Source organism: Mus caroli, unplaced genomic scaffold, assembly GCF_978045245.1.
Source record: "Mus caroli unplaced genomic scaffold, Mus_caroli_1 scaffold_13, whole genome shotgun sequence".
NCBI lineage: Eukaryota > Metazoa > Chordata > Mammalia > Rodentia > Muridae > Mus > Mus caroli.
Genome location: NW_028227268.1, coordinates 17,092,159 through 17,105,294, shown reverse-complemented (window position 1 = coordinate 17,105,294; position 13,136 = coordinate 17,092,159). Strand labels below are relative to the sequence as shown.

Genomic DNA, 13,136 nt, shown 5'->3' with positions numbered 1-13,136 from the left:
GCATAGTCATTTAACGGCTTGTTGAAAATGAAGAGAAAAGTATACTTTCCTCGTTATTCAAATGCTAAATTGGGAGATAATACTTTGGGGGAGGTACTGATAATTATGAATAAACAATTTTAAATAACAATTCTAAATCTGTAACATGCTTAAAGCTAACGTCAGAAAAGATGATGAAAAGATTTATGGAACAAAAAGGAGAACCTCAGAGGACAACAAAAGGAAAACACCTGTGTTTCCGTGCGTTCCAGTTGTACTTGCACTTCTATCAGTTACCAAAAGAGAATGGTCAGCCTTGAGAGCTCCCGTAAACTCTCGACATGACTAATAACATTGATAACAGAACTTCTTGGCTTTTCACTTCTCTAATCAATGTGACCTTTACCTTCCAGATGACAACATGGTGTTTAAAAATGTGTTGGCAGACTCGATGCGGACTCTCAGGAGTGAGTGAGAAGTGTTCTGAGAGAAGAAACGTCACAACACCCTTTCTTTCTCTGCTAACAGTACTAATTGCATTGTTGTATTTGGTAGTGCAGGCACCGAACACATATCAATATCTGGCATAATTACCCATCTGTCTGTAGCAATTTTAACTCTTTCCATGCTGTTAGGAAAGCGTTGGCTAAGTTGTCAACTGCTGTGAGAGTAAGTCTTGTCTACTCTTAAGAGTAGACTCATCCCAGAGACAGTTGTGACAGTGTTCTCTAGAGTTCAGAGAGGGGACAGCTTTCCTTTTCTGAATTCCCAACCAATTCCGTTTACTCACTTCAAGAGCTTTATGGTGCTGTGACTTTTCATCTCCTGATTATATGAATTGGTGGATAAAGGCTATCATATTTTTTTTCCTGTTGACATAAAACCAAATTTCTTCTATTCTCTCTTTCTTAAGGCGGAAAAGTCAGTGTTGATCATGTTTACGAAACTATTGAATTCCTTGGATATCCTATTGAGGAAGAGGAAGTAGAAAAAATAATTAACAATGTGCCCACTGATAGTGAGTATTTCAAACACACAGTGCTCTACAAAAAGAATTTTAGTTATATTATGGGGCATCCCTAGGTAGTGGGCTGCATCAAAATGAAGCTGGCTGTCCCCTTCCCAGACACCAGCTGTCAGAAACTCACAGAAGCATATAAATGCAAGCTTGGTACATTCTCTGAGAAGCGCATGGCCACAGAAGTGGCTGCTGGTGCTCTGGGTGAAGAATGGAAGGGTTGTTTATCAGTGGGAATGATAAACAGGGTTTCTCTGGATAGCAAATGTCTTGACTTCCGGCAGAGTGCATCTGCTTTTCAATAAGGACATTCTTCTAATAGACCAAGGAGAACTGGAAAAAGAACCTAGTCTGTTCATAGGTCATGGTGGATGTCCATTTGAGTGTTCTCAACTTGGTTATTGTATTTTAAAAAAAAAAAATAGTCCTAGACTAACAAATACTACTGTGTTTTGGCAGGGGAGCTCAAAAGAGCTAGCAGAATTTAAAAGCTCCTGAATCTTGATCTCTCTTTAAAATAAAAAAATGCAGTCAGAAGGCCCTTAAACAAAGGCCTAAAGTCCAGAGCCAAAATGCCCAAGAGTCAGCACCTTCATACTCCAGTGTCTTGCAACACAAATGCTAATGTAGTACTCCGAAAAACAACACATTAAGAAAAACAAGGAGGGGGCTTCAGAATATAGTAAGCTTTTGGCCAAGAGAAGGAAGAAAGCCAAAGAAAAGTGCCAGGAACAGAGAGCCAAAAGACATACGTAGACTGTGTTCACTGAGAAATTCTACTGCTGAGTCCAGTCCAAAGTAAGTGCTTCAGAGAAACAAATACATGACCAGAACTTTAAAAAGAATAATTTTATTCCTCCATGGAAACTCTTTAAGTATGTTTATTGGTTTCTTAGAAAAAATCAGAAGCACATAGAGACCCAGACCTAAAGGACAGGAAAATGCTGTCTCTTGAGGTTAATTTGATATAGATCATACACCATTAATTGCCACCAATGCTTCTACCAGAGTTCCTATGCCAGAGAGTATCGAAAAAAGATCATAGTCGGTGTTGGGATCAAGTAAAAAAGTTCCTTAAAGGGAATATTTGAAGGCTGGCAAGATGGTCTGTTGGCAGCCTTGCTGCCAAGGCTAAAGACCTGAGTTTGATCCCCAGGACCCTCGTGATAGAAGGAGACCATCGACTTTCTCAAGCTCCACTGACCTCCACGCCTGTGCTGTTATGTTCACACTGCCTTTCCCGCTATATGCAGAAAAGATAGATAAATAGATGTGACTGATAGAGGAAAGATGACAGACAGACAGACAGATAGACAGATAGATAGATATAGATGTAAAATAGCAAGGGAGATACTTAAATTTTATTTTTTTTTCACTTACACTGAAACTGAAACCACAACCCAGAACTTGACTGCCTTTATTTTATGCTTAAAATACATATATAAAGGGGAATTAGGGGCAGATTAGGTGAAAAGTAGACTATGCCAAAACGAATACATGAAATCCTAGCTAGAGTTAAGACCAACAGGAAAGGGTCAACTAATGTCTGAAGGAAATAACTATAAGTCTGATTAAAGTCTAAATGAGCAGTGTCTCCTTAGCTTCCCAGTATCTGTGTCAAGTGATCTTCAAAGCACCTGGTATCCATAGTTGTCAGGTGTGTTTCCACACGCGGTGGGTGAGACTGAAGACGTGTTCTCCGTGCCTGTGATGTAGATGCAGCTCCTACTGGAACTCAGTGGAGAACTTAGGAGACACCAGCAGTCAGAGGCAGCTCGCTGGATTTTACCTCTACGGCCGAGTACTTGTGTATTGGGTTTGCCTCATGCACCAGTTCTTTCCGGAGCCTGGCTAGCTCTTCCTTCTGCTGTTTCTCTTCCTGCTGCCTGACTTCCTCCAACTGCTGCAGTTCCCAGGCCTCTATTTCAGCCATTTTCTAATCCAGCTCCTGCTGCTCTTTGGCTCTCTTCTCGGTGGGCAGCTGCAAAGGTTCCTGAACTAGAGAACCAGAAGGGTTCTTAGCAACTGATTTTTTTTCTCTTTCTTGGGAACAAAGGACTCTTGGGAGATGGCGGTATCTGGACGAGCCTTGAAGCAAGCTGCTTCCTTCTGCGGCTTCTGGTCTTCCTCCAGCTGGTGCTTCCGTTTCAGCCTTGTGGGCACCTCCCTGGGTCTGTCTCCAGAGAGAAAGGTGCAGCTTGAGTCACATCCTTTACCTTTTTCTCTGGCGGGTTAATGGTGTCAACATGGGGCACAGGAAATGCCTTGAACTTGGGTGCCTCCCCTTTCTGCATTTCTTTTATTTTTTTCTTTTTCTCCTTCTGTAACTGGCATTCTTTGTCCTGGGTATGAAAGGAGAAAGGGCACACCTCCACATGTCTTGCCTCTGGGATGTGGGGCTTATAAGGCACCCATAATGTGGCACAGGTTGAACTTTTATCATTACTGGTTTTGCCTATTCCTCATCTTCTTAGATGGGCGCTTGGATTCCTGTTCTTCAATGCAAAAACTGGAGACTTAGGGACAGTGGCTGGAATTCCCTTCTTTTCAGGAACACTCACGACATCTTTCAAGATCTTAGTAGAGCAAGGTCTGGAATGAAGCTCAATTGTTCATCTTCTGGTTTTTCCTTTGACTCTTGCTCATAGATTCGCTTCTCAGTTTCCAAATCAAAACCAACAGGCTGAGTAAGAGGAATAACAGGAGGTCTCTTGGGCAAGATGGGGCCACTTCCAAAAATTCTGGGATCAAGTTCCCGTGCTTTGAATCTGTATTTGTTAAAATATTGTCTTAGTTAGGAGGAAATACATTTCTGTGTTTCAGTACAGCACTCTCTGCTGGGTATGAAACTGTTTGTAACCAAGTGGCTGCTATGTATGTATACGCACCATGCACATCGTGGTACCTAAAGATTCCAGACGAGGAGCTCAGATTCCTTGGAACTGGAGTTAAAAACTAAGGCATTAATTCCTGCCACCATGGGAGCAGACATTTTGTTGGCTATTGTATTCTCGGCACTGAATAAGGGCCTTGGGTATGGTAGACATCTGATGAATACTTGATGCATTAAAAACTAAAAAATAACCCCCCTTTGTCCTCGCTAGTGAGTAAGGAATGCAAGTGGGGAAGCATGATTGAACATAATGAACATGTTAATCATGTTTACATTCCTTTGCTTTCCTCGACTTTATGGTCATAGACTAGAATATGCTTATGGACTAAAGATAAAATGTCTAGTTAGAGATAATTCTAGACCATGGTTAAATCTTTGAACCGTCACAGTTGAAGAATTTTATTTAACCAGAACCTGTATGAGTCTGTTCCGAGTGCCATAACAATAAAGCCACCGATTTGGTGGCTTACAGAACAAAATGTATTAAGTCATACTACTGGAGTCTGAAAACTCCAGGATGAGGTCTGGAATGGGTGGTTTCTGGGAGGGCTGTGTTCCTGCAGATGGTTGCCATCTCATTTAACCAAGGGTATGGGAAAGAAGACAGTTCTCACTCCTTACAAGCCACAGGCTTCACCTGATTAGGTCTCACCTTATCATTTTACTTAAATTTTAGTTTTCTTCAAAGACCATATTTCCAAATACAGTCCCATAAAGAATTAGAGTTCCAATGTACACATTTTGAGAGACTGATATTCAATCCATATCAAGACAGTGTCTAAGAGCCATCTTGCATTTCAGGTAACAAGAAAATCCAACTGGATTTGCTTCTGAAAGAAGTAGATTCATATTTAGGTGAGGAGAAGGGACGGGGAGACAATGTCAGGATGATCTCTTGCCTGGTGTGATGCACATGCCTATAATACCATGGCTCAGCAAGGAGGATTCTTGTGGTTTTAAGACCAACCTGGGCTGGGTAGTGAAATACTGTCTCAAAAACATAGTCCAGAGCCCACCCAAGGACATGAGAGCAGGAGAGCTGGCCCTACTCCTTGCTGGTGCTGGAGAACTCCCCCTGGTGGTGTGGGTGACAGAGAGCTGACAGGCTGACCAACTCAACTACCACCCAGGCCTAGATTCAGGGCTTTGAGTTGGTCCACTCCAACACTTTTGTTTTGTTTTTTGTTTTCTTTTAGGGAGGTGGCGAGAGTGACTATGAAGGGACAGGTTGATGAGTGGGATTTAGGTGCACGGTGTGAAATCCACAATGAATCAATTTAAAATTTACTTTTAAAAATTGAGCCAGTAAGCTGATTCACCAAGTGAAGGCACTGCCTCACAACCCCCAGTGGAAGGAGAGAATTACCTCTACAAAACTGTTTTCTGGTCTCCACACGCATGCCACTGGCATGCATGGGTGGGAATTCAGTGATCACTAATAAATAAATAAACTAATTTTAAAATGGGTCTCTTACTATAAAACGAGTTGTTTTTGTTTTTGTGTTTCAAGACAGGGTTTATCTTCCCTGGCTGTCCTGGAATTCATTTTGTAGATCAGTCTGGCCTCAGACTCACAGAGATCTACCTGCCTCTGTCTCCCTAATGCTGGAATTAAAGGCCATCACACCTAGCCTGTCTCTTATTTTAAAGCCAACAGAGAAATCCCACAACAGCAAGTCCATATTCTTTGAACTTTCCCAGTAATGTAATTTTTCTTTATTTGTTTTTGGGTGTGTTTTATTTTGTTTGTTTAATCAAAACAAAAAAATTTTGGACTTTTTGTTTCTTAAGGCAAGGTTGTACTGGAGCCTAAGCTGCCTTAAAATCACTACACAGCCCAGGCTGGCCTCAAACTCACAGCAAGCCTCCTGCTTCCCACCTCAGCCTCCTGTGCGCTAGGATTAGACCTGACAGCCACCACAGCTGGCTTGAAACATGCTTTCTTTTCCTACTGTCTTAATAGCAAAATGACATGACAGATTTACACTTATGGGCAAGAGAATAATTCAGGCAAAAATAAGAATAATTATTAGGTACAAGCAGAATGATGGACACCAGCTTACTTAGTGGTGTTTGCAGAAAAACCAACTTCTGGTATGCTTGTTTCCTGTCCCCAAGTTGAAGAGCTCCTTTAACGGGAAAGAAGTGACATTTCTGTCATTCTCCTGAAACACTTAAGTGTTTTTGTTGTTTTTTTTTAAAAATATTTTTGAGATTTGTTTTTATATGATATGTAGGGGTGTTTTGCCTGCACTCGTGTCTGGGTAGCGTATGTGTGTGTGTGTGTGTGTGTGTGTGTGTGTGTGTGTGTGTGTGTACAGTGCCCATGGAGACCAGAAGAGGCCATTGGATCCCTTGGGACTGGATGATTGCAAACCAGCATGCAGGTTATTGGAGTTGAATGTGGATCACCTAGCAGAGCAGCCATTCTCTTCACTGGGAGCCATCTCTCCAGCCCCTTTGTCATTGTTTTTAAAATTTTTATATTTTATGATGCTACATAGGCATTGTGGTTTTGTTAATACTTACAGTTGTCATTTAACAATTTCACTGCCATTCTCTTTCCCTAGGAGAAGAAATTGACCAGAGTGACGTGAACAAAATCCTTAAAAACATTGGGTTAATACTCCACCTAAGAGAAAACAGAGTACTCATGAAGTCTGTGCCACTTGATGGTAAGTCCTAACTCAGCAAGTATTTAATTTACCAATGAGCTGTTTACTGACCTAGTCAAAACTAGTAGCTGTTCTTAGGTGCCAGTGTCACAAAGGTGAAAAAAACGAGGTCTACAATATATAGTTTAGGTATAATAGTGGGGATTAGACAAAATAATGAATGTGAAGATAAGAGTTTTTTTCTCAAAGATAAGAGTTTTAAGCATAAAATATTAATATAAATTTTGATGTTATTTATTTTGATAAATAAGCACTTGATTGTGGCTATTAAATATTTTGTTTTATTGTTAGCATGTACTTTTATATAAAATATGAGGTTTCATCATATATATGAACATACATTCAATGTACTTTGACCATGCTAGATCCTCTCTTCGTCTTCTGCTGTCCTCCACAATGCCCTCCCTTCCCAACAAATAGGATTCCTTATGTTCGTGTCCGTTTTTTTAGATTCTGCATATGAGAGCAGGAAGTATTGATCAATGGTAGAGTTTTTGCCTCGTGTAGCCAAGGCGCTAGGGTTGATCCCCTGCAACACACACAATTCTGCAAATGAAGAAAAGCAAGCAAGCATGGGACTCATCCTTACAAATCTGGCTCACTTATCACTTAGTGTCATGATACACAGTTCTGTCCATTCTGTGCAAATGACTGAAATTCAAGATTTTGGTCTTCTTTACGGTTAAATAATACAACCATTTTTCTCTCTCTCCACATCTGCTGACTAGCACCTAAGCTGACTCCAGTGTTGAGTAGTAAGAACGGTGCCACAATTAATGTGGGTGTTTAGGCATCCCTGTTGTCTGCTAAGGGCAGGAGAAAAGGAGGGAGGGACACCCATCTGTCTACCGTTTTTCAATTAGATAGATTGACTATCTTAAGAGCTTTCTTCAATTTTTATCTTGGGCTATAAATAGAAAAAATATAAAGAAAACCCTTTGAGCTGCTTCCTGAGCCCCAGACATTAAGCTGTGTCTTGGGTACAACAGTGCAGCTGGTGTGCCTTGCTTTGCAGCTACCGGGAAGGTGTTCAAGTACAAGCTGATGGACACCATCAAGGGTCTCCCTGGTGAGTTAGAAACTGGGGAAAACTGGACTCCATGTTTCGCTTTTTACATTTTGGGCAATGACAACTCTATTTGCTAACTTGCTTTGATTCTTAAGTTGCTCGGTCATCTGCTGCTTTAAACACAACCTGGGAAAACATGGTTTTCCAGTGTGGTCACACCAACTCAAGTCTATTTTTATGAGAGTTGTAAGTCTGAGTAGTCTCTGGATAGAACTGCAGAAGACTTACCCAGCTCCTTAGAGATGTCTTGGCAGAGCGGTAGTTAGGAGGCCATGGGTGGGATGAGGGAGCCAGTTCTGGTGCAGAGTCCTAGGACACTGCTTTCCTTGATGTCATTCCTTTTATTGCTCACACTCTAATTAATACATGGGCATGACTCGCATTCTCAACTGCTTTTCTCTTTCCCTTGCTTTTCTTAAGACGTTTACATTGATCTGAAAAAAATAAAGGCTTTAATGGAAAACATAGGCTATGATCTTGAGTCGAGCGAATACGAAGACTTCATGAATTACGTACCCACTAACAGTAAGTTGCTCCTACCTCTGGATTTATATATGAGAATTTCAAAGAGCAAATTTGGATTTTCACAGAAGTACTTCAGAAAAAAAAAAAAACCAACAACAACAACAAAAAAAACTAAAAGAACGTTTCATCCTCAAGGCTGGAGAAGCGGCTGACCTACTGAGGACAATCTTGGTTCTTCTAACACACTCCTGTTCACAGCAGCCATCATGGGCAGCTAACTACAACCTGTTACTCCCACTTCAGAGCATCTCTTCTGGCTCCAGAGACCCCTGCACTCATACACGTGCACATGCACCTGAACACACACACATACACACATACACACACACATACACACACACACACACACATACATACACACACATACACACACACATACACACACACATACATACACACACATACACACATACACACACATACACACACACACACATACACACACACATACACACACACATACATACACACACATACACACATACACACACATACACACACACACACATACACACACACACACACACACACACACACCTGCAGTCATGTTCATGGGCACACATACACGCACACAAAACAAAATTTATGATAATAAAAACAAATCTTATTTTAAAGTTTAGGAGCTGGAGAGATGACTCACTGGTTAGGAGAATGTACTTCTCTGGGAGAGGACTGAGCTCAGTTCTCAGCATCCCTCTGGCTGCTCACAACAGCTTATAACTCTGTTTCCAGGGAATATGATGCCCTCTACTGGATTCCGCAAGCCTATGCTGCACATGCACACATGCAGGCAAAACACTCATATACATACAAATAAAAACATTTTAAAAGTTAAATTTAATCCTCCAGATCTTATCACCTCATGCAGCGAGATCTGTTGAATGCCAATCTATGCATTAGGAATATTATAACAACAACACAGGTTGTCTAGCCTCTATTCCATAAACTAGTAAGGAAGCCTAGAGACCAAGATATCATCATAATGCTAACTAATTGTAGTATAACACTAAAAAATGCCTTCACTGAAATTCTGAAAAACAAAAAACTGTTTGCCAGAAAAAGGATCAGAGAAAGCTGTCAGAGCTGTCAACTTTCTACTAATAAAGACATTACCGCTGAGGAAGAAAAGTGTGTGCTGAAGTATTCATGCACTATAGATAGAACATTAGGAAAAGAACAGGTGTTTCCTCAAAGCTAGAATGTACGCTTCAAGTTTCGAAGTGCCCAGAGTGGGAGGATGAACAGGCAGGTTGCCAGAAGGGCCTGAAGCCAGGCTTTAAAGTTTAGTCTTCTTCCTCTGGAGTCAGATTTGGTAATTTATGCCTGTGTGTCCATTTCATCTGAATTGTCTAGTGTCAGCATGAAGTCATTTGTTGTATTCCTGTATAGTCCTTTTCCTTTCTGTAGCTGGTGGTGATGGTGTCGCCTCTGGAAAATCTGGTCACCAAGGACATACTTTTTTTGTAGCTTGTTTTCCAGCTGTCTAGAAATGGTAGTGAAATGCTGGAACTAGTTTAGTTCTGAAAATATCAGCACTTTCCCTGAGGCATACTTGATCCCATAAGAGACCTGTGTCTGGCTTGCCAGTAGCCACTTGTTGGACTGAATGAGAATAGGAAGATAAATAAGACATCATCCCAGGAGCAAAGAAGGGAAGAAGGGAAGGGAGAGAGACTTACTTCTGCAAGGCACTAGCACTGTGCTGTCTGCTTTAAATAGCCCTGTGTAGCAGCGTGTAGCAGCTCTGTTTAGCAGGGTGTCTTGAAATCCCAGGACTTGAGAATTGGAAGGACCACCACAAGTTTGAGGCCAACTAAATAGAATTACAGACCTATGTAGACTCTACATAGAAAGACACAGTCTCATATTTTTTAATAACCTAATTAAAGTAAATCAAATAACATTACCTTATTAAAGCTGGGCATATTGGCACGAATCCATAGCCCCAGCTCTCAGGAGGCAAAGGCAGGAGGACCAGAAGTTCAAGGTCACCCTCAACCCACAGAGAATTCCAGCCTATGATAAATGACACCCTGTCTCAGTGAATAAGCACTTATTATTAAAGTTTACTGAATTTGTCAAATATGCCCATCCATATTGAACGTGGCTAGTGGAAGAATGACAGCTGAAGCCAAATCTTTCCTGGGACAGAGCACAGCCTTGTTGGTGTCTCAAGCCTCAATTTCCCTTATAGCACTTGATCCATTTAAGCCGATTGTGAGCTTTGTAATCAGTGATGTGGAATTCTTCCCAATAGGAAAGCAAAAGCCACTGTCAGCATTAGCCCACCCTCCTCCTCGGTGTGCCTTACTGTCTTGACAGAACAAACAGTGACATAAACAACATGATGTCACTGTGATCCTCATAATGCGAGTTCTGTCTTTCCCCATTTTCAATTGAACAAAAGCAGGGTAGAATTCAAAATCAAATATTGAAAATTGGCTAGATTTCTACGTTTTACTTCCGTATATAGCTTTATATCTTTTCCTATGTATGTTTTCATTTTATGCATAAACTCTGTCTTGCTTTACAGTTTATGGGTTGACTCGTTTGAAAGACATAATGGAAAAGGGGGACGTGTATACAGGTGGGTTACTAATCACTACTGAGCATCTATTAAGAGACCTATAGATAATAAGTATATAGATCTATACAAATCAACCATCCAGGAGCTTCAAGGGGTTGAATCTTCCATGGTTGAGGGAAAATATGTATAAATAAATACAATAATATCATAGGTGTTATGTTAAAAGCCTCACAAATGGAAAAGGCTCTTAATGGTGGCTTAGGTCCAGGAAAGAGTGACCAGAGGTGGTTTTACAGGGGAGCAAGCACAGGAACTGACCCTGAGGAGGTGCATCTGTGTTTTCCAGAGTGGACCTTTCTAGCAGTGGGAGAAGTATAAAGGTTAAGGTGAGAAGTACTTGGAACCGTTTAGCGTAAACCATAAGAATAGGCCGTGTTGGAAGGTTCATGTCCTGTCAAAAGCAGTTAGCAGATGCAGAAGTGGTTCCACTGTGGCTTGTAATCCCCAGAGCTGCTGACAGGCAAGCTCTGGAAACCCCAGGGATCCAACTTTACAGAGTCTCTTAAAAACAGCCCTCGTGCCTCTTTCCCCAACCATTGGAACAGATGAGCACAGCCTCCCAGCCCTCCTCTCCAAACAGACACATTACATTTAGGTTCCAGGGGACTAAAAACAGGAATTTATTTCCGCTGGCTTTGAATTCGTCTGCCTAGACCAGAACATCAAGCTAGAAAAGAACCAACCTCCGAGAAAGTTCGACACAGTCATGGAAGGTTGAAGGGGCCCAGATATGTGGTTATTTATATCCTCATAGGAGGTACGAGGGTGTTACCACAGACTTCTCAGGACTTTGTTTTTTACCCACATTTGAGGTCATTTAGGCTCCCACATATTTCCCTTCAGCACTTTACATTATAGTCTTGAAAAAATTTAATCCCTCTAATCTAGTATTCCTGGCCAAGTATAGAGGTGAGCTCACCTTACAGAGAAAGCCCAGCATCTACAGTGGGTGGTAGTTGCTGACAAGAAGAAAGAAGGGAGAGCCACCACTTCAGAAAGATCCGATGGAAAGCCAGCTGAGTTAAGGCTTTTTGAAAGCATCATAGAGTGACATGAGTGGTAGAGAAGCCTGGGGGTAGGGGTGACAGGGGCAGCTCTGTGGGTAAGAGCACTTGCTGTACAGACGTGAGGACCTGAGCTTGAATCCCAGAGTCCACATAAGATGCCAGCATGGCCACACTGGCCCTTGTAACCCCAGTGCTGTGATGTGGAAGTGGGAATTACTGAAGCTTACAGGCTGCTTGAGAAACCAACATTCTCCCTCTGGCCTCTGTATATTCCTGCCTAGGTGTATATACACGCACACAACTGCGTGCACAGCATACATGTATGCCACACATACACCAATGGAAAAATCAGATTCTAATTGTTTCATAAAGTTATATTACAATCTGTACCATTTCCCTTGTCGGTACATGCCCTCCGCCTTCCAATTTGTGGATAAATGTTTGCACCTAATTATCCAACCTACCTTTGGTCATCACTGTTTTGGTCAAAGCCTCTACAATTTGCCTTAATTGATGTCCTTTATACTAGACACAACATTTGTACTATAGATTCAAGGATCTCTATCTTCTCCCCTGATAGGGGGTGAAGCCAGGGGGATAAAGAGTAGGAAAAAATGAAGGACCCACAGAGTAATGAAGGCCAGCTACAAGTAATTTCTTACATTCTTGCCAACTTGAGTTCATCACTATTTACTTAACAAGGATAGGCTTTTGTTGTTGTTGTTTTTGTTTGTTTGTCTGTTTTCTGTAATATATAGAAGCATCATTCTTCAAATTTTCAACTGCTAGAACTTTTCTCTTTTCAAAGGTGAGAAGATCGATCTTGGAGACCTGCCAGAATTCCTGGATGATATAGGGGTGGAACTCACAGAAGACAAGACGATGAAACTCCTGGGTAAACTGCCGACGGATGGTGAGTATCACAGGATACCAGAGGAACCCTGGAGAAGTGTTAAGCATCCGAACTTATGTGACTAGTAAAGATGCAGCATGCCACCTGCCCCCAACGTGTCACCCAGCTGAGATCTGTTTCCATTCCTATGTTTTATTTTTAGAGTGAAAATATTTCAATGCTAGAAGAAAGCACTTTGAAAGTTTCTGCTTCTTGTTTGTTTGTTTGTTTTTTGTTTGTTTGTTTTTTGTTTTTTTTTTGGTTTTTCGAGACAGGGTTTCTCTTTATTGCCCTGGCTGTCCTGGAACTCACTTTGTAGACCAGGCTGGCCTCGAACTCAGAAATCCGCCTGCCTCTGCCTCCCGAGTGCTGGGATTAAAGGCGTGCGCCACCACGCCCGGCTGTTTTTTGTTTTTTGTTTTGTTTTGTTTTGTTTTGTTTCAAGACAAGGTTTCTCTGTGTAGCCCTGGCTGTCCTGTAAACCAGGCTGG

At 41.5% G+C, this 13,136-nt stretch overlaps 1 protein-coding gene and 1 pseudogene across 1 annotated transcript in view; one reads left to right on the top strand and one right to left on the bottom strand.

Moving 5' to 3' along the window:
• The window catches only part of Efcab3 (EF-hand calcium binding domain 3), a 418,970-nt gene that overhangs the window by 329,492 nt on the left and 76,342 nt on the right, over positions 1 to 13,136 (top strand). Inside the window, exons 153-160 of the mRNA XM_085829216.1 lie at positions 393 to 446; positions 893 to 997; positions 4,692 to 4,745; positions 6,461 to 6,565; positions 7,581 to 7,634; positions 8,055 to 8,159; positions 10,693 to 10,746; positions 12,562 to 12,666. Of these exons, the coding sequence (XP_085685342.1) occupies positions 393 to 446; positions 893 to 997; positions 4,692 to 4,745; positions 6,461 to 6,565; positions 7,581 to 7,634; positions 8,055 to 8,159; positions 10,693 to 10,746; positions 12,562 to 12,666 (636 nt within the window). The remainder of the gene's footprint in view (positions 1 to 392; positions 447 to 892; positions 998 to 4,691; positions 4,746 to 6,460; positions 6,566 to 7,580; positions 7,635 to 8,054; positions 8,160 to 10,692; positions 10,747 to 12,561; positions 12,667 to 13,136) is intronic.
• LOC110304568 (targeting protein for Xklp2 pseudogene) lies at positions 2,723 to 4,550 on the bottom strand (annotated as a pseudogene).